The 22069-nt window shown below is 63.2% G+C and overlaps 3 protein-coding genes across 5 annotated transcripts in view; 1 reads left to right on the top strand and 2 right to left on the bottom strand.

Moving 5' to 3' along the window:
• Nucleotides 1-14929, top strand: part of LOC111156118 (axin 1) — a 54226-nt gene extending 39297 nt beyond the window's left edge. For 2 of the 3 annotated variants that reach the window (XM_022516749.1, XM_022516748.1), the window contains exons 5-11: nt 2134-2271; nt 5672-6201; nt 6892-7062; nt 10077-10322; nt 12081-12188; nt 13844-14011; nt 14127-14929. In XM_022516749.1, coding sequence (XP_022372457.1) covers nt 2134-2271; nt 5672-6201; nt 6892-7062; nt 10077-10322; nt 12081-12188; nt 13844-14011; nt 14127-14253 — 1488 coding nt within the window. In that variant the 3' untranslated portion in view covers nt 14254-14929. The remainder of the gene's footprint in view (nt 1-2133; nt 2272-5671; nt 6202-6891; nt 7063-10076; nt 10323-12080; nt 12189-13843; nt 14012-14126) is intronic. The other variant, XM_022516747.1, reaches the window with a different exon arrangement.
• Nucleotides 14930-15299: 370 nt separating this feature from the next.
• On the bottom strand, nt 15300-18495 carry LOC111156219 (protein disulfide isomerase family A member 2). Its single transcript, XM_022516959.1, has 11 exons — nt 18294-18495; nt 17434-17640; nt 17229-17362; nt 17012-17149; nt 16822-16938; nt 16614-16739; nt 16348-16545; nt 16134-16254; nt 15867-16048; nt 15468-15566; nt 15300-15344 (listed from the first exon to the last, which is right to left on the bottom strand). The coding sequence occupies exons 1-11, from the start codon at nt 18493-18495 to the stop codon at nt 15300-15302; spliced, it is 1569 nt and encodes a 522-aa protein (XP_022372667.1).
• A 303-nt stretch (nt 18496-18798) lies between these two features.
• LOC111156229 (Rho GDP dissociation inhibitor gamma) lies at nt 18799-20932 on the bottom strand. Its single transcript, XM_022516974.1, has 6 exons — nt 20806-20932; nt 19613-19792; nt 19419-19502; nt 19262-19338; nt 19118-19181; nt 18799-19022 (listed from the first exon to the last, which is right to left on the bottom strand). The coding sequence occupies exons 1-6, from the start codon at nt 20876-20878 to the stop codon at nt 18823-18825; spliced, it is 678 nt and encodes a 225-aa protein (XP_022372682.1). The 5' UTR covers nt 20879-20932; the 3' UTR covers nt 18799-18822.
• Between the last annotated feature and the right edge of the window lie 1137 nt (nt 20933-22069).

The following is a 22069-nucleotide window of genomic DNA, read 5'->3' on the forward strand; positions in this document are numbered from 1 at the left end:
GCAGAGGCGGATCTGGATGCGCCTCGTCCGCTGGAATCAGGAAGCCAGGAGGAGCAGCTCTGCGCACTCCCAGCGTCAGGAATGGTCTGTGCAGACGCCCCGGGAGCCGCGGCCGAGGGAAGGGCCCTCAGTTACGCGGAGGATTGTGCCCGCATCTCCCACCCCATCCACCAGCCCTGCACCTCAGCCGAGGAGAAGCCGGCGTCACGGCCCGCTCGCTTCTGTCCCGCGGACTTCTGTGCCCAGCAGCCCCCCCACTGCCTCCCCCTTCTCTGTAGAATAACACCTTTTCCTTTGCTCGTGGGAGTCGTCGACAACTTTGCCGTACACTGCTTGTCCTCGGTTGCCATTCTTCGCTTTTCTGGACAAAACTATTTTTCCTGGTAAAATAACGAACTTTTATTTGTGGGGAAACATTTCTTACCGAAGAAACCAGCAAACAGCGGTCCCCATCTTCACGGAGGTGGCAGCGTGCTGTGATTGGGACGTGTCTCCCGTGGCGGGGGACACCGGCCTGCCCCAGGAGCACGCGTGCGCGTCCTGTCGTGGCGGCCAGAGCGCAGCTGAGACACGGGTGGCCCGCAGCTGCCCCTCGTGCGTTCGCTGCGCTGCGTGCCTGGCGGGGGCTCCCGGGGCCTGCAGGGGGCTGTGTGCCAGGGAGCCGCCCGGCGTGAGCTGTCTGCTCCTCACAGCTGAGGGAAGGGCTGTTTTCATGCCCCAGAGGTCCCCCAGTTTTAATGACCGCAGCTTTTTCCTGTGTGTTGTGTTCGTCTGCAGCTGGAAGGGGGTCCGTTCGTACAGATCTGCTCCTTTCAGAAGCATAATCGTGCGGCCTGGAGGCTCTTTTCCAGAACACACGGGCTCGGGGTGCGCCTCCGCTGGGCTGAGCCTGCCACGTGTGTGTGGTTCGGTCTCGTCAGGACTTTGCACTCTGCCCGTGGCCTGCGTGTGGCATCATGTGGCGTCAGGACCATGGAGCTCTTGCCGTCTGGCCTTCAGCCCTCAGTTCCTTGTGGGTCCCAGCACTCCCCGACTGACCCCGCTGGCCTCTGGGGCTCTGTCTGAACATCCTGTCCGGAAGGTTCCTTCAGGGCCTCAGCCTCTTGGCTGTCCCCACTGCCCGGGCTCTTCTGGGAACACTTGCCCCTTCCTCCTCTTGGGCCTGGCCTCCAGGACAAACTACTGCCCGGTGTCGGGTACCGTCCGGTCAAGGACGTGCACGTGTGTCAGTGCGTGCACACACGTGTGCGTGTGTGTGCCTGTGTGTCCGTATCTGTGAGCGGGAATGGCAGTAACTGGCAGATCGCTCCGGTGGGGAAGTCTGGGTGAGGGCTGGACGGGAGTCCTTTGTGCTGTTCTTCCGACGTTTTTGGACGTGGAATTACAGCAAAGTGAAGTACACTCCGGAAACGTGGTCTGGTGCATTCCTGTAAACTGCATTCCGGAGCCGTCTCCTCCGAACAGGCCCTCCCGTTCCCCTGGATGTTTTCCTGTACCCTGAGTTCTGGGTCTACCATCCTTGCAGCAGACCCGAGTCCGAAGCCTGGTCTGCCACGCCTGTGGGTCAGGGGCTGCCGGCCCCCGCCATGCGGGACAGTCTGCGGGCTGTCTCCCTCCAGGGACTCCCAGGCCTGGTCCCTCCCTCTTACATGGTCTTGGAAGCTCTCCCTTCACCCTTCCCAGGCCTCGCAGGGGGACTGGCCTGGCCTGTCGTGTTAGAGGCGCTTCTCTGGGGTAGGCTCGGGGTGCCGAGGTGAAGGGCACACCTGGGCTTAGGACACCAGAAGCTCCGGCCTGTTGGGGCCCTGCCAGCCGCTGCCCTGGTAACCTGACCTGACGCCCGCCTGCTCCCCGTCTCTGGTTCTCTGCTCCTACGGCTGGAGCAGCGTTGCCGGAGCTCTGTTCCGCCTCGCCGGTCGGTGCCGGGTGGAGGACGGCTCTAGTCCAGCAAGGAGAGGGGCAGCGAGGCGGTTGCCGCCAGCGAAAGGGAGAAAGCAAGATCGCTCACTTGACGTTGAAGTGCAGGTTTCCTAGCCTGTTTCTCGTCACCCAGGAAGAGCGCGTGCGCGTCTCGGCGTGGGGGGCGGCGGCTCCGAGCGGCTCGCGGCTGGCTAATCCCGTGTCTCCTTGCAGCGCACTTACCGAATGCCAAAGGAAATCCGTGTGGAGCCCCAGAAGTTCGCCGCGGAGCTCATCCACCGCCTGGAGGCCGTGCAGCGGACACGGGAGGCCGAGGAGAAGCTGGAGGAGCGGCTGAAGCGCGTCCGGATGGTGAGTGCGCCTCCTGGGAGGGCCACAGCACGTCTCCGTTTCCGAATGGTCCCGGGACGGCTGGTAGAATTGAGGACGGCTTCAGGCCCCCAAGGAGCTCCCTCCAGGGTCTCCCAGCGTGCTGGCTCCTGACGCGCTCTGACCCTGTCCCCGGGTCTGCCTGCTCTCCTATGATGCCTGCCCCTCTGAGGCCCCCACCGAGCCTGCCCCGCCCTCACTGGCTCCTGGGAGGAGGTGTTCGTTGTGGGGGAGGCAAGGCCTGGAGAGACCCGTATGTGCTCAGCAGCAGCATCGTGGCCCTGTGGCTGGAGTCCCCAGTCCACCCTCTTACGGGAAGAGAGTTGGCTCAGAGGCTCTGCATGCCTGTGGCCCTGCAGTTTCGCGGGAGGCGGGGCGCCTGGGTGACTCAGTGGGTTAAAGCCTCTGCCTTCGGCTCGGGTCATGATCTCGGGGTCGTGGGATCGAGCCCCACATCGGGCTCTCTGCTCAGCGGGGAGCCTACGTCCCCCTCTTTCTCTGCCTACTTGTGATCTCTGTCTGTCAAATAAATAAATAAAATCCTTAAAAAAAACAAAGGTTCCCGGGAGGCCCCTTAGAGGCCGCTGGGCTGTGGGTGCCCAGCGCACTTTCTTGCAGCCAAATGGTGGTCCCCTCTTCTCCGGGGCATCCCCGGTGGGCCCACGGCGGTTGTGTCTGGATCCAGCAGGAGCCTCGCTCGCAGAGGGCAACACGTGCCCCAGGGACTGCGTGGGGCTCCGCGATGTCACAGGACACGTTCAGACCAACAGCCCCTAGTGTTTCCGGCATCTTGATTCAGAAACTAATGGGCAGACACGTGGCCTTGGCTCAGGTGTGCGGCTCCATTCGGGGCCCTCAGTAGCCTCTGGCCGGGGGTGCTGGGCTTGGCTGCTGCTGCCCTGTTGTCCCCACGGGCGCCTCTTGGTCCTCGGTCCTTGGGGTGGCTCCCAGCCCCACTGCCAGCAGTGCCATCTCTTCTGTCCTGTGTGATTCCACACAGAAACCCGGGAGAAAATGAGATGAAATTACCTGTGTCCGGGGAATCCACACAGACAGGAGATGCCCTGTCTTGTATGATCTTGTAGCCTATATAAACGGGCCGTGAATTAGGTTTTTTAAAGAAGACTAATGACACGTTTTAAAATAACTTATTTTTATTGGGGCACCTGAGTGGCTCAGTCAGTTAAGCGTCTGCCTTAGTTTCAGCTCAGGTCATGATCCCAGAGTCATGGGATCAAGCCCCATGTCAGGCTTTGCATTCAGTGGGGGGTCTTCTTCAAGACTGCCTCCTCTTCCTGCTGCACATGCCTGCTTGCTCACTCGCTCGCTCTCAAATAAATTAATACGTCTTGGAAAAAATAACTTATTTTTCTGTAAAATTTGGAAAATGAGAACAAAGAAGAGGGGTGCCTGGGTAGCTCAGTCCTTAAGCCTCTGCCTTTGGCTCAGGTCATGATCTCACGGTCCTGGGATTGAGCCCTGCATTGGGCTCCTTGCTCAGCAGAGTGTGCTTCTCCCTCTCCCTCTGTCTGCCTCTCTGCTTACTCATGCTGTCTATCTCTCTGTCAAATAAATAAATTAAAAACAACAACAAAAAAACCATTACCCAGACAATTCAGTTAAGCCTATAACATTTCAAAATCCTAAAATGGATTTCTTCCATATGCAGAGCCCCGAGATGGTGTTGGCCAGTCCCCGCCTCCTGGGGATGGAGAGAGTCCCCCTTCTTCACTGCTCCCTTTGGGATCACTTCCAGTGCCCTGGGGAGGGCAAGGCAGAGGGGTCAGTACGGGGACATGGGGTGAGGCGAGGGAGCCCAGGGTCCCTCCGTCAGGGGCACACTCACTGTCCACCCATCCATGTGCCCGTCTGTCTGTCCTCCGCGCCACCTCTGCCCTGAGCAAGACTGACGCGTTTGCAGCTGACTGCTGGTGCTGGCGACGTTTAGGTGCTCTTCCGTTAAGCGAGAAGTCTTGTGGGGAAGGTTTTGAGATTGGGTTAGAGCGGAGTGCAGGGGTTGGGGTTCCTACCTTGCTCTTTGGGTTACTACCAGATTTAGTCAACATTATCCTGGTCTGCACTATTGAGTGAGATGAGAAAGTCAGCGTGAGCTGTGTCCTTGGGAATTAGACTGGTCAGATGTGTTTACGGATGTGGTTCTGTGGACTGTCAGACAGACGAGGGCCAGCTAGTTCACTGGGAGGATTCACCAAGAAACACACAGCAAGACGAGAGCGCCTCTGTGCAGGGGTAGAATTCTCTTGAAAGCGCAGCGGAAGATACAGCAGTAACTCGGAGGAGCGGGGGCGGCTGGCTCAGCGACAGCTGCGTGTGGCTCTTGGTCTTGGGGTTGTGGGCTTGAGCCCCACACTGCGGGTAGAGATGACTTAAGTAAGATTTTTTATGGGACGCCTGGGTGGCTCAGTGGGTTAAAGCCTCTGCCTTAGGTTCAGGTCGTGATCTCAGGGTCCTGGGATCGGCCCCGCATCGGGCTCCCTGCTCAGCGGGGAGTCTGTTTCCCTTCCTGTCTTTCCACCTGCCTTTCTGCCTATTTGTGATCTCTGTCAAATAAATAGAATCTTAGAGATGCCTGGGTGGCTCAGTCGGTTAAGTGGCTGCCTTCGGCTCAGGTCATGATCCCAGCGTCCTGGGATCGAGTCCCGCATCGGGCTCCTTGCTTGGCAGGGAGCCTGCTTCTCCCTCTGCCTCTGCCTGCCACTCTGTCTGTGCTCATGCTTTCTCTCTCTCTCACAAATAAATGGATAAAATCTTAAAAAAAAAACAAACCAAAAAACTTCAGTTTAAAAATAAATAAATAAGTAAAATCTTAAAAAAAATTTTTTAGGGGCACCTGGGTGGCTCAGTCGGTTAAAGCCTCTGCCTTTGGCTCAGGTCATGGTCTCAGGGTCCTGGGATCGAGCCCCGCATCGGGCTCTCTGCTCAGGGGGTAGCCTGCTTCCCCCTCTCTCTGCCTGCCTCTCTGCCTACTTGTCATCTCTGTAAAATAAATAAATAAAATCTTTAAAAAAAATTTTAAATAAATAAATAAATAAGATTTTTCAAAAATCAAGGAATTGGAAAATCACCTGAAAAGGTAAAAATACCTTTATTGAGAAAGGTGGAGGAAAACTCCTTGTGGAGGTTTGTCCGTGGTCAGGACATAGGCTGGCATTAGGACTCATGGTGGCCACGTGCGCGTGTGCACGAGTGCTTGTGGCCGGGTGGGGGCGGGGAGCCCTCCCTGGTCCTCAAGTCAAGCCAGCGTCCGATGCCTCACCCCACCCCCAGGACAGAGCCGCCAGGCTGACTTCTTTGTGACCCCAGATGTGAGGTTCTGCGACACAGGCAGTGCCAGGAGCTGACTCGTGGGCTTGTCCTACAGGAGGAAGAAGGCGAGGATGGGGACATGCCGTCTGGCCCCCTGGGGGCCAGTCATAAGCTGCCTTTGGCCCCCGCCTGGCACCACTTCCCGCCCCGCTACGCAGATGTGGGCTGCATAGGGCTCCGGGACGCGCACGAGGAGAACCCGGAGAGCATCCTGGACGAGCACGTGCAGCGGGTCATGAGGACACCTGGCTGCCAGTCACCGGGGCCTGGCCACCGCTCCCCTGACAGCACGCATGTGCCCAAGATCGTGGGTGTGCTGGGGGGCATGCCCTCTGGGCACGGGAAGCACGCGCCCAAGTCAGGGGCGAAGCTGGACACGGCTGGCCCGCACCTGCACCGGCACGGCCACCACCACAGCCACCACAGCACGGCCAGGCCCAAGGAGCAGGCCGACGCTGAGGCTGCCCGCCGGGCACAGGGCAGCTTCCCGTGGGGCCAAGAGGTGCACAGCCACGCGGCCAAGCCTCGCAGCCACTTGGAGAGCGTGGGCACCGCCCCCAATGCCAGCGACAGCCTGGCCTACAGGTGAGTGTCAGGCAGCCCGAGCCTTGCTTTGGGACCGGTGCTGTGGTTCCTTGTCTCTGAGCCCGTGTCCATGAGGGCCACATGGGTCTTCCCAGGGATGAAGGTCACACACAGTGACAAGCTTCGTCTCCTGTGGGCTCTGTCCTGGTTTTTGAGGCCAGAACTCCCCTTTAAAAGTCATCCAGCCATGGGGGGTGCCTGTGGGGCTCAGCCGGTCGGGCGTGTGACTCTCGGCTTTGGCTCAGGGTCGTGAGATCGAGGCCCGTGTCCGGCCACTCCACACTTAGCGGGCAGGCGCTCCTCTCCACTCTTCTCGCTTTGCCTCTGCCCTTCCCGCATGTGTGCGAGCACGCGCTAGCGCTCTCAGACCTTTAGAAGAATAATTTTAAAAAATCGAAGTTGTCCGAGCGCCGTCAGCTGGAGAGTGCGGCCTTCGACCTCCCAGGCAGCTTAGCCTCAGATGCAGCTTAGCCTCAGATGCACCTGCCTCGGGGGAGGTGTCTGGGCCCTGGGGCCGCCGCGGGCCGGCGGGGGAAGGACAGGCACTAGGCCTCCCAGCTGGTGCCGTCTGGACACCTTCCTCCAGTCCTGGCCCGCAGAGCCCCGACAGCCCCCCAGCACCGAGGGCACAGCTGCCTGGAGTCGGGCTGGGCCACGTCGGCAGGTGACCCCTGGTTCTTGCTCTTACAGCGGGAAGGCCGGCGCTGCCCCCAGAAGAAGTGCCAAGAAGGCTGAGTTGGGGAGGAGCGCGGGCGCGGAGGCGCCAGGCCCGTCGGAGGACACGGAGAAGAACCAGAAGATTATGCAGTGGATCATCGAGGGGGAGAAGGAGATCAGCCGGCACCGCAAGGCCGGCCACGGGTAAGGGGCCGCTGCGTCCGGGTGTGCGCACGGGGGGTGGAACCGGCCTGAGGAGCCCCCAGCCCGCGGCGGCCCGCGCCCCTGAGGCAGTGCCTGGCCGCCCGCTGTCTCCTCACGTGGCACGTTCAGCAGGGGCAAGATCTCTGTGGTCCTCTGAGCTCACAGATGCCCCCCGCCCCCCATCGTGTCCTGGGCAGGAGTGCCCGCGGGTGACATTAGTCTGCGGTTGCCATGCTCTGTCTGAGCTCCTCTTGCTGCCCCCCACCCCCGCCCAGGAGGGGGCCCCCGCTGTCACACGGCTGTTCTCACGAGGTTATTTCTGGGGTGGTGACGCCTCCACATGACGGTGACCTCAGTGACTGGGGGAGTTAGGCCGGTGCCTGCCCATCACTGCGGACAGAGGCTGCAGGGTTGGCAGCAGGCCGTCCCCCAGCCCCATCGGCTGTCTGCGGCCCTCGGAGCTCCATCTTGGCCGCCGCAGGGCCAGGGCTGCTCTGGTTGGTGCGGACCTGGCCTCTGGACGAGCCATTGCTGCCCCTTGTGGACTCCCCCGTTGTGGGGAGACCGTGGGGGACCGGGGCTGGCTCAGACGCACCCCTGGGCTGGAGGCATGTACCATCTCTCACAGGGCAGCTAGCTGTCTGGGCCCCGAGCTGGTGGGATCTGCTGGCGGTGGGCGGGCTTCCGCTGCTTCCTCCGTCTCAGGCTCTCCTGATGCTCCTCGGTTCTGGACGTGGTTGGGGAGGCTGGAGTGTGTGCGGCCGGTGGGGGGGTATCAGGTGGGCACCTGCCCAGCCCCTCCTCAGTGGTGAGCCGAGGTGGCACTGTCCACCTCTGGGGCCCCGTGTCTGGTCTCCACGTGGCCCTGGGGACGAGCACAGTCCCAGAACCTGTTCTGGCTGACGGTTCTCTCCAGATCCCCTCTCTCCTTCTGGTTGGGGGGGTGGACTCTCGGTTTCTCTGGATTTCTTCCGGTGTTGGGTTTTCACAAGGGATGGCTCTGGGCTTGCTGTCAGGACATGACGGTGTTTCAGCGTCCCCATGAGTTCCGCTGGCCTCCCGAGAGCTAGGGGGCCATGTGCCTGTGCCTTTGCTGTTCTTACATGGGGGCGTGGGGCAGGGAGACGGAGGACCTGGTGGGGCCTGGTGGGGCCAGCAGATGGGAGACAGAGTGGGGGTGGGGAGTTGAGAGGGGTGGGGGGAGGAGAGACGGGTTGGCGGGGATTGGGGGAGAGATGAGGGGCTATGGGGAGATGGGAGGGGATGGGGTTTGGGAGGAAGTGGGGGAGGGGAGGTTGGGTACAGAGCCGGGCAGGGAAGGGGTGGGGGTTGGGCCCCAGGAAGGAGGTGTCCTTGTGGCTGGCCTTGAGCCCATTCCCCCTGGGGTGTCTTGCCTTGGGCAGTTCTGGGGTCCTGAGGGCACTGAGCCTCCCCACTGCCCAGGGGGCCCTCTTCCTGGGATTCCCTCCTGGCAGGAAACCCCCTTTCCGAGGGCTGCAGCCACAGCTAAGAGAGGCTGATGTTTTCCTGGAATTCGCTTAGGGGTTGAGTGAGGCGTCAAGCGTTTTCTGTGTTGAATAACAAAGGCACAGGTATGCTAGCACATGGAGGGGAAAATCAGGAAAAATTATAGGTTCAGAGATGTGCCAATTAAGTATTTTTAACAGGGAGGGGGATATACCAACATGATGGGAGCAGGTATCTCTAAATCGTGATGTTTCGAATTGGTTTTTTTTTTTTTTTTTTTTGAGTTTCCTGTATATTTCAGGTTTTTCACAAAGAGTGCTTATTTTGATGTTAACATGTTTTTTAAAATAGTAAAAACTTTTTTTGAAAGAAGTCTATGTAGCATCGGGTTTGTATTTCAGGGAAGTGATTAAAAGTGGGTGGCAGGGATGCCTGGGTGGCTCAGTTGGTTAAGCGGCTGCCTTCGGCTCAGGTCATGATCCCAGCGTCCTGGGATCGAGTCCCACATCGGGCTCCTTGCTTGGCGGGGAGCCTGCTTCTTCCTCTGCCTCTGCCTGCCACTCTGTCTGCCTGTGCTCATGCTCTCTCTCTCTCTCTAACAAATAAATAAATAAAATCTTTAAAAAAAAAAAAAAAAAAGTGGGTGGCAGAGGGGCACCTGGGTTGTGAGCGTGAGCCCGCAGTTGGTGGGGCGTTTGCTGGAGGTTTTGTCTGCCCTGCCCCCTTTCAAATGAGTATTTTTTATTTCTTTTTTGTTTTGAAAGATTTTGTTTATTTATTTGACAGACACACAGCAATAGAGGGAACACAAGCAGGGAGAGTGGGAGAGGGAGAAGCAGGCTTCCCGCCGAGCAGGGAGCCCGATGCGGGTCTCAATCTCAGGACTCTGGGATCATGACCTGAGCTGAAGGCAGACGCCCAACAACTGAGCCACCCAGGCACCCCTCAAATAAGTACTTTTTAAAAAAATTACGAAAGAGGGGCACCTGGGTGGCTCAGTGGGTTTAAACTTCTGCCTTTGGCTCACGTCATGGTCTCAGGGTCCTGGGATCGGGCCCCGCATCGGGCTCTCTGCTCAGCGGGGAGCCTGCTTCCTCCTCTCTCTGCCTGCCTCTCTGCCTGCTTGTGATCTCTGTCTGTCAAATAAATAATAAATAAAATCTTTTAAAAAAAATAAAAATTACGGAAGAATGGGGTGCCTGGGTGGCTCAGTTGGTTAAGCATCTGCCCTCAGCTCAGGTCACAATCCCGCATCGGGCTCCCTGCTCAGCGGGAAGCCTGCTTCTCCCTCTGACCCTCCCCCGTCTCATGCTCTCTCTCTCTCTTATTCTCTCCCTCCCAAATAAATAAATAAGTAAAATCTCAAGATTACAAAGAAGCATGCCACAAAGGAACATGTGTATCGGGCACAGGGGGAGGGTGTGGACTGTTGCCTAACAGCCAGGGTCAGTGCCAAGCTTGGTCTCCCCAGGCGCTGCCCCAATTCCTGGCAACCGCACCGGCCAGGCTCTCACTTGCCGCCACGCCTTGTCCTCTTGCTCCCAAAGGTCTTCCGGCACCAAGAAGCAGCAGGCACACGAGAGCTCTAGGCCCTTGTCTGTGGAGCGTCCTGGGGCTGTGCATCCTTGGGTCAGCGCTCAGCTGCGGAACTCCGTCCAGCCCTCTCACCTCTTCGTTCAAGACCCCACCATGCCACCCAACCCTGCCCCCAACCCTCTGACCCAGCTGGAGGAGGCCCGCAGGCGTCTGGAGGAGGAAGAGAAGAGAGCCAGCAAGTTACCCTCCAAGCAGAGGTATGCGGGATCGGGGGGAGCAGGCCACACCGAGCCGGGGCCGCTGCGGGTACCGTGGCTTGGCTTTGGGGCTGAGGCTTCCCACGGCCTGAGAGCCCCGCAGAGAGCTGCGCCGGCCGCCCACTGTCTGAGGGCATGTGGTCATTACACTGTCCTTCTAGGGATGGAGGGGGAACCCTCTGTCTTCTGGGAGTGTGCTCGTCCTGTTGGTGCCCATGGCACGTGGAACCGCTAGGGGTTACCATCAGGTCCCCCGGCTGCTGTGCGGGCTGAGCTGAGAGTGGGGTTCTGGGGGGTCCTGGCTGCCTCTGCTCGCAGACCCCAGAAGGGACCACATTGTCTGTAGGCAGGACAGTCAGCATTGCTGAAGTACATGCTGATGTAACAGTCTTCTCGTGGAGGGACCCCCAAGCACCAGAGTCCCCCTTGTTGGGGACCAGAGAGGCCTGACCCGCGGCTCACGCAGCTTCAGAGAAGCCCGGGGAGCACTCCTTGGTGATAACAGGCTTTCTCTGCGGGCCTTAGTGTCGTCGTTTCTCTACCTTTTCAGCTGGGCCTTGAGGTCACTTTCTCCACATGAATCAGGGTCTCTGAGTGGGGGCACGGTCACACAGTGGCCCTGTTCTCCTCGGACGTCGCCGGCGCCCCTTGTCCCGTCTGTGATCACTGGTCATCCTTCCGGGGGCCTCACTGTGTGGGGGGCTCTCCAGCTCTGGGGAGGTTGGTGTCCATGGTGGTCTCACTGGGCAGAGCCCTGAGTGTGTGCCCTGGCTGTGGTGCGTAACCACGTTGATGGCCCCGTGTCTCACACCCTGTCATCCTGTGCCCATAGAACCAGAGAGCCAGCCTGGCGCGAGATGCCTGGGCTGGTGCGGGGGATGCCTCTTGTCCGCTGGGGCCTGTGACCTGGCACAGACGGGGTAGCAGGGGGTCATCTTGGAAGGGGCTGGGGCGTGCTCGTGGGATGTCCTCTCTCTGCACAGACCTACGGGGCTGCATGGGACCGTTGTCCCTGGCATGCTCTGGGGAAGCTGGGCTCGTGTCTTCTCTTCCCACCAGCACCCGGCAGGCCCTGTGTGTGCCCTTGCCGGCCAGACAGCATGCAGCCGCACGAGCCTCTCGGGGACGCGTGTTTTGGGCCATGAGCCTCCTGATGGGGTGCTAGACATGGTTGGCATCCGTAGGCCTTTCATAAACAGCCACAGACACAAGTGAAGGCCCAGAGGCAGCAGTGGGGGTGCCGGGCCCTCCCCAAGCTCGCTGCGGGGTGGACCCCCCAGGCTGACAGAAGATAAGTCTCTGTGAGGGTACACAGCCATGCGGAGAGCTGCTGCCACGCGGCCGGCCCCGGGACAGGCCTCCCCCGCTGCTCAGGACAGCGCGGCGTAAGGGCGTGGATGGGGAAGAGCCATGTGGAGCGGAGGAGGCCAGGGGCAGGCCCTTCCAGAAGACCCTTCCTGGTGTGCATGAAGCAACAAGGCACCGGCGCCCCCGACGAGCGCTTCCCGAGCGGGGTCCCGGGAGCTCCGTCACACAGTGAGGAATCTAGGAGCTCTGGACTGTCCAGCGGCCTCTGCCTCCCGACCGACCCTGAAGCAGCGCTTGACCTTCCCATCCGTGCTTTGGTGTCTGTTCGCTCACACAGTAGGAGCCCTGTTTGGTGGTAACGGACCCTCGTGGGGGCCCCGCCGTCCCCTCCGAGCCTTGGCAGAGGCCCCCGCCCAGGACCTGCAGCTCACTGACGTGGTTGTTCCCTAGGTATGTGCAGGAGGTCATCCAGCGGGGGCGCTCCTGCGTCAGGCCAGCGTGCACGCCTGTGCTGAGCGTGGTGCCAGCCGTGTCGGACTTGGAGCTCTCCGAGACAGAGTACGTGCGCCCCCGCGCGGGTCCCGCTTACCCAGGCTGCCCGCGGTGGAGCCACTGCTCCCGGGACAGGATTTGGGGCGCCGCACTGGAAGAGATGGGGCTGGGCTCAAGCTTCTTGTCTCCATCAAAGGAGACGCGGGCCATCCTCGCGGGCCATCCTCGCGGGACATGCGGCCAGCGGGCCAGAGAGGAAGTTCTGCTGTTCCTCCTCACTCTGGCCGGTGCCCCCTACCCGCCTCCACTGTCCTGAGCTTCCTCGCCGGCCCGGGGGCACGCTGCCGTGTCTGGGCCTTGTTTCCCTGGCTCGGCCGTGTGAAAGCGCCTGCCCAGGTGGCCAGGGTGTGTCCGGGGCCCGCGCGCACGCCGGGCCTTGCTCTGTTCTCGTGTGGCGTGCGGGAGTGCGTGGAGCAGGGACGGTGCTGGGGACCACCTGTAGGCGGTGCCGGCTGCCCAATCCCTGCATCTCTGCTCAGGGGAGAGCAGAAAGGGGGTCCCCACCACATCCCAGATAGTGCTTTGTCACGTCCAGCCAAATGCGTGGGTGACTCAGCCTCCCCACCAGGTCACTCCTTGAGGGTGGTCTCTGGAGAAGCAGGGACCCTGTCTCTTTTCTGTAGAGAATGGAGCCCCAGAGGACCCCCCACCCCGCAACGTGAGGCTGTAGGACTGAGGGAAGGAGAGCAGGCACCCAGGAGCCCGGCTTGAGCAGTGGATGGCCACGTAGCCCGAGTCGCTGTCAGCCATGTGCCCAGGAGCAGCTGGGAAAGGGAGGGTTCCCAGGGAGAGACAAGCTGGTCGTGAGCTCCCGGCCAGCAGGGGCCAGGGGCTGTGTCGGAGCACACCTGGGCAGCTCTGGAGCGGTCACAGAGACGAGAGCTGCTGGACGACCGCACGGTGCTGCCTGTGGTCTCAGACACAGAGCCACGGCTCAGCACCCATCGGGATGCGTGGTCCTGGGCAGCATGGTGCTGGGCTCCTGCCCTTCTTTGCGTGTCGGGCTGGGCTCTGCCCCTGCCCTCCAGATGAGCTCCCTGCTGCGGGGCAGGTCCGTTTCAGATCCATGCCCGGGGCTGTTCCTCGTCCGTGCTCCGGCCAGTGAGGCGTTCCCGCAGTCACAGCGCTCTCTAACCCTTACTTGGGCCACAGGGAGTGTGGCCCAGCCTCGAGCTGGGGGCCGTGTTGGTTCCAGTGGCCTGGGTGTGTCTTAGGAAACCAGGTGCTGGGATCCACTGTGGGTTCCGGCCCTGAGAAACTTGCTCCCCCGCGTTCGTGGGGTCTGGGTAGGGGGTGCCACTCCCCCAGCCAGCTCGGACCACAGGGAGGCCTGAGGCCGTGTGGAGGGTACAGGAGGGTGGTGGGGAAACAGGCGCCGGCTGTATGGCAGCAGCAGGGCAGGCAGGGGAGGGATGAGCTGGTGTCCTTGCTGTGGGTCTGAGAGCGCAGGGGGCTGGCGCAGGACTGGACCCTCGGGTCAGGACACCACATGGAGTGAGGCTCCCGGAGGGCTGGCCCTGGAGCTCCAGGCAAGGGGGTGTATGAGGATGACGAGCCCCCCCCAAGTCCTCGCCCTGTGCTTCCTGGAGGGCCTGTGGCCCTTTGGGATGTGCCCTGTGGGACCCTGAGCCTAGCAGTCACCAGTGCGCCTCCACCTCCAGGACGAAGTCCCAGAGAAAGGCGGGCAGTGGGAGTGTGCAGCCGTGTGACAGCATCGTGGTGGCCTACTACTTCTGCGGGGAGCCCATCCCCTACAGGACCCTGGTGCGGGGCCGTGCCGTCACCCTGGGCCAGTTCAAGGAGCTGCTCACCAAGAAAGGCAACTACAGGTGAGGGCCCCGTGTGTATCTGTGCTCATTGTGACCCCCCAGCAGCTGGGCCGCAGGGCCTGCCGTGCACACGGGGCTGGGGGGAGCCCTCATTCCCGCTCCCCCTGTCCCGCAGATACTACTTCAAGAAAGTGAGCGATGAGTTTGACTGTGGTGTGGTGTTTGAGGAGGTTCGGGAAGACGACATGGTGCTGCCCGTGTTTGAGGAGAAGATCATCGGCAAGGTGGAGAAGGTAGACTGACGGGCCAGTCCGGCCTCTGCGCGGCGAGCGTCCGAGGGTCGTGCCGTGTTGTGTGCTTCCCGTGTGTGCAGACACACGGCCGCGGTCAAAGGCCAGGTGCTGCCCGCCCCGCAGCTGGCCGGGGGTCCCTCCGAGCGGCCCCACAGGCCTCCATCCTGCAGCTGACGAGGAGGGGGCCCCGCCCACTGCTCAGTGATCCTTGGAGCGGCCGGCGGAGCAGGGAGCCTGCCACGGGGCGGCCTCGAGTGCCCTCTCCAGTGGCGCCCGCTGCTCACTGCTCCGTGCTCTGGCGCTCGCACCGCAGGCTATGCCCCTCGCTCTGGGACGGGTCCGACACACCCTGCCCCGGCCCGGCCTAGGCCTGGGGTGCCAGGGGCCCCAAGGGGTCCTCTGTCAACTGTACATGTCACCGAGTGCCTTCAACACAGCTTGTCTCTTGCCTGCCACTGTGTGGATCCAGCGACGGAGCCCCGTAGCGCTCGCCCTCCTCCACCCTTGTGTCCAGGGCGTCGGCTCAGCGGGTCCCGGGCCCCTCCCCTCTAAGGGCCCTTGTAAATATGTACATTTCTCAGGCCAGGGCCAGTGGGGGGCTGCCCCAGCCCATTTTTCATGCGCTGACTTGTACAATTATCTTTTCAAAGGTACTTGGATAATAATGAAATAAAATCATTTTTGAACCTTCTCTGGCAGGAGTGCACCTGTGTTCTGTGGTGGGGCCTGGCTGGTGGGCTTGCGGTCCTCGGCCAGCTTCACGCCAGGCTTCTGAGGGTCGAGAGTGTGTGTGGGAGGGGGTGTCTTCTGGAGCACGGGGACAGAGCTCTGGAGAGGGCTGGGTTTCCAGACCCGGATCTGAGTTAGGGATCCACCCAGAACAGCGAGGTCCGGCTCCAGAAGGAATGGTCCCCAGGAGGCTAACTGGGCAAGCCCAAGGGCCTGACAGCCCGGGGTGCACAGGAACCACACACACAGTCCGGGACCAAAGCTCTTTATTCTCTGCCCGGCTTCCAGGGCTCTGCTCTGGGGGCTTGACGGCAGTGTGGGGGCGGCTACAGCTCCTCTTTGGGCTCCGTGCTGGTGTTGGGCGCTGTCTCCTGGAAAGGGTCACAGAGGCCTGGCTGGAAGCTGCATCCCTGGCTCACCCCTGCCCCTGGCCACCGCAGGGCCCCATGCCGGCCTGGTGCAGAGAAGGGCAACCCTGGGGCAGGGGCACCCACCGGGACGGGGACTGTGGGCTCTTCTGCAGGCAGCTGGCCCCCGTTGTCCAGGAACTTGGAGAAGGTCTCCAGATCCCTAGTGCTTTTGTATTCAATCACCTAAGGAGGAACACCGGGTTCTGGAGAAAATACCCACCCTGTCCTACCCTGGCAGGTGACGTCACCCCCGTCCCCGGAGGCTCCACCCTCAAGCGAGGCCCTACCTCTAAGCCCAAGGCCTGCCTGCACCCCGCCCCAAACCTCCATCATCTGGGCCCCGCCCACCTGAGGCTCCGCCCTCTGCCCGCCCCCCCGCCCCCCCCAGGCCCTGCCGCTGGAGGCCCCACCTCACGTCTGGTCCCCGGCCTGAGGAGCGCGCACACCAAGCTCCAGACCTGGGAAGACAGGGTCTGGGCTCACCTTCCGACCCGGCCCCGCTGGGAAGTACTTGAGGGTAGGGAAGCCGTGTACAGGGAAAGCCTCCAGCTCATTGGCTGTGGCGTCCAGCTCCGCAATGATGATGTCCTCATGGTCCTTGTACTTCTCAGCCAGGGCCTCCCAGGCCGTGGCCATTTCCTTGCAGTGGCTGCACCACGGGGCGTCTAAGGCAGTGGTTTGTTGGCGCAGCGGGCAGGCCCCCCCCCCCCCCCCGCCCACTGCCCACCACGCATCGCCTTCTAGACTCACAAAACTTGATGAACACATTCTTGGTTTCATCGAAAGCCACCTGCTCAAAATTCTTGCCCACGAGGGTCTTGACCGGCCGCTGATCCCAGTCAGGGGGGAGCTCCTGGCTCAGGAGATAGGGCTGGGGGGAAGCGGGCCGGGTGCTCCACTGGGGGTCTCTCCTGACAGCCGCTGCTCCCACCCCTGCTCCCCGGGCGGCCGCTCAGCAGCCCACCTTGACCTGGCCACCGAGGACCGCGTGGCAGAAGGCAGTGACAGAGGCCGCGGTGACCGGCCCGCCAGCCGCAGGCGCGTACTTCTTGGTGGTCTCCATGTTGATGAAGCGCAGGGTGGGGACCTCCTCGGCCTTCAGACCGAAGTACTGCAGCACGTGGTCGTTGCTGGCGCCCACATCCACCACCACGAACAGCACCTGCCGACAGGGAGTCTGTGCTGGGCGGCCCCCCCGCCCTAGCCCCTGCCCCCCAGCCCAGCCAGTACCTGTCCCCGGAACGGGGGCGCTGCCTCCCCAAAGCCCGCCAGGAGCTCCCGGTGCGGGGCCAGTGTCTGGTTGACGAACAGCAGCAGGTGGTTGAGGATCCGGGCTTCGAAGATCTTGGGCGACGTCTGCGGGGGCAGGCCGAGCTCACGGGGCCGGCTCCCATGGCCGCGCCCCCAGCCCGGCGCCGGCTCCCACCGCCCCACTTGCCTGGCTGTTGAACTCCGTGACCAGGCGCATGCTGTGCACCAGGAGGAACCGCGACAGGTCCCCCAGGTCCAGGCCCAGCTCTTCGTCCACCGGGAAGTCGGCCCGACCCTCGTCAAACTGGACAGCACCGGCCAGGTCAGTGGGAGCCACAACCCCGACCCCCAACACCCACCCTGGCCCCGTGCCGCACCTTCTTGAAAAGAACCACAGTGTCCTTGGTGAGGCCGAACTTCTGAAAGAGCTCTGGCTGGTCAGTAAGGCCAAAGGTCATGTCCAGGGCGTCCTGGGCCAGGGCCAGGAAGGTGGCCACGTCCTCGTCTTGTAGGTCCTAAGGAGCCCAAGCTGTGAGGTCGGCTGGCAGCACGGGCCCCGCTCCTGCAGCCCAGACCCCAAGGGTAGCAGCTCACTCGGAAGAAGCCGATGACGACGACGTCCTGGCCATCTATCAGGGTCTGGGCGCCCTCCTCGTCCTCCAGCCGGGTGGCACTGGGCCCCAGCCGCCGCCTCAGCCACTCGGCGATGCCGTCGGCCTCTCGGGGGCCTGTGAAGCGTCCGCTCAGCCCGGGTCCAGCCCAGCGCCCCCTCCCCCCCGCCCCTGCCTGCCGCCTGTACCAGTGTACTCCTCTGGGTGTGTGCGGTTCCCGTCCCGGAAGAACTTGAGCGTGGGGTACTCCGTCACAGCGAACTCCTGGGTCAGCTCCGTCTCGGCGGTCCCGTCCACCTTGGCCAGTCTGGCTTTGGCAGACTCTGCCGCCATCACGGCAGCTGCCTTGCTGTACTCAGGGGCCAGGGCCTTGCAGTGCCCACACCATGGGGCATCTGGGGGAGAGGGTCACAAGTGTCCCCGGCCTCCGAGGCCCCAGCCTTAGCTCCTCTGCTCCCGCCCAGCCAGAGCCGGGAGACCTTGGGGTCAGTCGTGTCTGGCAGGAGCGTTCCTGTCCACACACCTCCCTCCTTCGGGGGCCCGTCTGAGCCTCCACACCAGAGCCGGGCTCCTCAAGGCCCCAGGCCTGGGGCGCCGTGGCCAGCGCCATCCTGACAGCGTGTCGGAGGAAAGTCCTCCAGCTGCTGCTCCCTGAGGCCCGCACCCTGGCCACCTGTCTGCTCGTGGACGCCTGCGACCTGGGAATGGCCCACGTGGAGAAATTCGTGAACATCTACCGAAAAGCAAACAAGGCCTGGATGCTCTCCGGCCCTGGCCCTGGCAGAGAGTCTGCAGCTGGGCCGTGATCAAGGAGCCTCCCTGCACCTGCACCTCCTCCCAGTCCCACCCTCCCCCGCTCCAGCTGGACCCCCTCCCCCCAGCCAGCTCGGTCCTGGGCCTTGCTTCCCATGCCCTTTGGTGGAGCTCCAGGAGCACCGTGGGCGCCGAGGGCTCACTGGGGAAGCCTCTCGTGAGTCCACAGGATGGGGAGCTGAACGCCCTGGGCGGCCCTGGTGGGTCCCCCAGCCCACGGGCCCGGTGCACTCACAGAACTGCACCAACAGGGTGCGGTACTTCCGCAGGGCCAGGCCCAGGGTGCGCTGGCTCAGCACCAAGATCCCATCCTCCTCGGGGACCACCTCCTCAGGGGGCTCTTCCTCAGGCCCTCCGGGCCCCGGGCCCTGTCCCCGCAGGCCGGAGGCCGCAAGCAACAGCAGCAGCAGCAGCTCGAGTGGGAGCTGGCCGTCCATGGCAGTGCCGGGCCCACGAGGCAGGGGGCAGATAAGGGGGCCGGGGGCCAAGCCGCAGCTGCCACGTGGCACCCAGTCCCAGTCCTGGGAAGATAAGGCCGCAAGGCCCCCCCCCCACCCCGCCCCCAGGGGAGGGAGGCAGACAGAAGCGACACCCAGGGCACTGAGACAAGGCGACTTTAATAGGACTGTTCAGGGCACAGTACCAGCCCAGGGAGGGGCATCCCAGGACGGAGCAGAGGGTGTGGGCGGGGGGTGTGATCACGACGGAGGGGCGGGGAAAAGCAGGACTCCAAGTGGGAGGACGGTCTCTGGGGCGGGGGGCGCTCAGCTCTTCCAGTCTTGGCAGATGTGGAGGCCCCACTCCCAGGACAGGTGGTCCGTCCTGTCGTCATCGGTGAAGAAGGACGTGACCACGTAAGCACCCCGCACCAATGCTCCTCGGGGCACCTCCTCCAGCGGGGTCACAAACTCATACTCCTGGGCACGCGGGCCGTAACTGCCCACCATGTGCACGGCTTTGTCCACTAGGAGAGGGGGAGGCCGTCAAGGGCCACCCTCTGCCCCATCTGCCCCTCCCCACAGCCCCCCTCCCCCAGCAGCCCCTCCTCGCCGCCCTCACCGCGCAGGCCCTGCCGGTAGGTGTGGTGCAGACACTTGAGGCCACTGACGATCTCCTTATTGACCTGAGAGACAGAGGGTGTTAGGGCCCCTCTGGGGGGCTGACCTTGTGCTGGCAGGTGTCCCCCAGGGCAGCTGCCCTCACCTTGAAGGTAATCTTCACTCTGTAATCAACACCCTCCTTCAGGACAAACACCTGGTTTCTCAGCACGGCCAGCTCCCCTGTCGGGGAAAGGGCAGCTAGGGAAGGACCTCCTGGGAGAGCGGAGACCCTGCCCCAGGAGCCCCATGGGGGGCAGTACCTGTGAGGTCCATGGTGATGGGCCCCGGAGCCTGCTCCGACATCAGTGTCAGCCTGGTCACCTGCACGTTGGGCAGGCTCAGGTCTGAGGAGAGACAGGAAGTCACCGGAGTGCCTCCCTCCCCCTTGGCCCCCCAAGCCCTGGGCGGCGCATACTCACAACCGGCGGCCCCCCAAGCCCTGGGCGGCGCATACCCACAACCGGCGGCAGGGGCCCCAGCAGTGCCTGCTTGTACTTAGCCAGGCTCTCATCCTCCGGGTCCAGCTGCTGGATCTCTCGCAGGCTCTTCCTCCCCGGGGCCCGGTACTCGGGCACAGCCTCGTCCAGGGCCTCGTCAGGGGGCAGCTGTCTCCCCTCCTTGTCGGTCAGGAGGACTGGGGGTTGGGGAGGTGCGTGAACGGCGGCCAGCGGCTGACCCGGCATTCACACGTCAAACTGGAGGCCCCCCGGCTGGCCAGCTGTGCCTCTCAGTGCCCACAGGAACTCCGAGGAAGCAATGGAGGCTCAGGGAAGGGGGGTGCGCTCAGGGGCAGGGGCGGGCTGGGGAGAGACCGAGCGGCACCCACACCCGAACCCTTTAGGGAGGCCCGTGGGGGGTGCAGAAGGCTCCTGAGACGGAGCCAAGTGACATCCCTGAGGCAGAGATGCCTTCTCTGGCCCAGCCATCCACCTATGGCTCCTCCCTGACTCTGAGGCCAAAGATGGGGCGGGTGCGGGGGAAGACCCTAAACGGGGTTAGCCCCACGGACTGGAGGCCACCATTGTGGACTGGTGACCTCCGAGGTCTTCCCTAGAGCAGAGGCTCTGCTCACCACACCTCTTCACATCCCCTTATGCCTTCCCCTGTCCTAGGGGTTCTTCCCGGTGGTGCTCCTGGGGCGTCAGGGTGGTGCTCTCTAAAGCCCTCAGCTTGTGCTCTGGGGCTACCTCCCTGGGCGCATTCAGACTCACAGCCCCTTCCCATGGTGCCCTGGGGCAGGGGTCTCTCTAAGCCCCTTCCCACAGTTCTGGGACAGGGTCTTTCCCACTGTGCTCCAGGCTTCTCAAGGATCACCCCACGCCCTGAAGGAGCTCCAGCCCCACCCAAGGGAGAGGGGATCTCAGGGGCAGGTTCCCAAGGGGAGAGGGTCGCCCTGCCACCCTGGCTTCACAAACAGACCCGCCCACTCTCGCCTCCTTTGCCCCCGAGTGTCTGGCCTGGACGAAGCCCCCCACCCCCGCCAGAGCCCAGTAGGGGGACCGCGCCAGGATTTCCCCACGCGCGCCCCCAAAGTTTCCGCGGGGGGAGGCCCAGCCCCCGCCCCAGGCTGAAGCCTCCCCGACACCCTCCTCCCCGCCCGAGACCCCCGCCCACGTGGCCACCCTGGCCCCAGCCCAGCCCGCTCACCTCGGGCGCACAGCGCCAGCCGGAGCAGCTCCAGCAGCTGCGCCCCCAGCTCACATGCGTCCAGGCCCAGCATGGTGGCCCGGCGGAGCCGCCGAGGAGCCGCCGCCCGCCCCGCCGCCGCCCGGCTCGGCGCTCAGCCCCGGCGCGACTGCGGTGAGCTCATCCCGGCCGGGAGCGCCCCCCGCGCCCAGCGCCGCGCCCGCGCCGCGCGCCCCCAGCCGCTCCGCGGACCCCGCGCAGCCCCGCAGAGACGCGCGTGTCGTCCGCACGGTGCCGGCACCTGGTCCTCCCCGCCGCGGGCGCCGCAGAAGCCCGCACGACCGCCGCGGTCAAGGTCCCCGCCGCCGGCCCAGCCCGCACCCCGCTCTGTCCATCAGAGCGGCCCCACCCCCACGGCGCCCGTGAGAGTCTGGGGGATTCTCGGGGAAGCCCTCTGGGAGGGGCGGGTGGGGCCGGGGGCGCCCAGTGGAGCAGGTGCTCCCCGCCTCCCCCAGGCCCCTGGGCTCTCGTTACCTGCAGGCGGTACAGGCCGCACCTGGGGCTTCACGGTTTCCCCTCCCTCCCCGCCCCCACCCGATCGTCTGTCTGGGCAGAGGGCTGTCCTGGAGCCTGCCCAGCCCCGGCAGCTGGGGGAGGCGCGGGGCGGGGGAGTGCGCGTCCCAGAGGCGTTCGCACGGAGGGACCTGTGTCCACCCACCCAGAGGCCAGGGTCCCACCCTCACAGTGAGAGGCAACATGGAGTCACACAGCCATGGCCATACCGTTTATGGACTGAGCTGCCGGAGCAAGCGCCCAGAGCCCAGACCGTAATGAAGCCCCCTGCCCTTGAGGAGGAAAGGGCGCTGATCCAAAGCAGAATCCTGGGGGTGGAGGGCTGAGAGAGGGGCACACAGGGTGCTTCTGGTCTTGATGCCTAAACAACCCTGGGGTGGGCAGATGGGGGCAGCCGGTGCAGGGAACGGGGAGCTGGGCGTCAGGCTGGGGAAAGCTCATAGGTGTGAGTGGAGGGGATGGGGGAGGCAGAACTCCAGCCCAAGTCCTCCCTTCTTTTGGATACCCCTTCTGCTGCCCCCCTAATTTTTGAGGACACCCCGGCATCATACCCACCTTTGCCTGAAACAAAAGGGAGAGGATCCGCCTGCCACCCTGGTTTCACAAACAGAATCCTGTCCACTCTTGGCTCCTTTGCCCCTGAGTGTCTAGCCTGGACAAAGCCCCCCTTCTCCCACCAGAGACCAGTCAGGGGACCACGTTCTGATTCTCC

Source organism: Enhydra lutris, unplaced genomic scaffold, assembly GCF_002288905.1.
Source record: "Enhydra lutris kenyoni isolate GAN:26980312 unplaced genomic scaffold, ASM228890v2 scaffoldscaffold45, whole genome shotgun sequence".
Classification (NCBI taxonomy): Eukaryota; Metazoa; Chordata; class Mammalia; order Carnivora; family Mustelidae; genus Enhydra; species Enhydra lutris.

Excerpts from the sequence above, each read along its gene's own strand:
- LOC111156219 (XM_022516959.1), bottom strand. The coding sequence starts at position 18,495 with ATGGACGGCCAGCTCCCACTCGAGCTGCTGCTGCTGCTGTTGCTTGCG. Across the intron at positions 17,363-17,433 it reads ACACCCAGAGGAGTACACTG|GCCCCCGAGAGGCCGACGGC; the intron begins GTACAGGCGGCA and ends GACGCTTCACAG. Across the intron at positions 16,255-16,347 it reads TCCTCGGTGGCCAGGTCAAG|CCCTATCTCCTGAGCCAGGA; the intron begins GTGGGCTGCTGA and ends GCTTCCCCCCAG.
- LOC111156229 (XM_022516974.1), bottom strand. The coding sequence starts at position 20,878 with ATGCTGGGCCTGGACGCATGTGAGCTGGGGGCGCAGCTGCTGGAGCTG. Across the intron at positions 19,503-19,612 it reads GCCCCTGCCGCCGGTTGTGG|ACCTGAGCCTGCCCAACGTG; the intron begins GTATGCGCCGCC and ends GTCTCTCCTCAG. Across the intron at positions 19,023-19,117 it reads CTACCGGCAGGGCCTGCGCG|TGGACAAAGCCGTGCACATG; the intron begins GTGAGGGCGGCG and ends CCCCTCTCCTAG.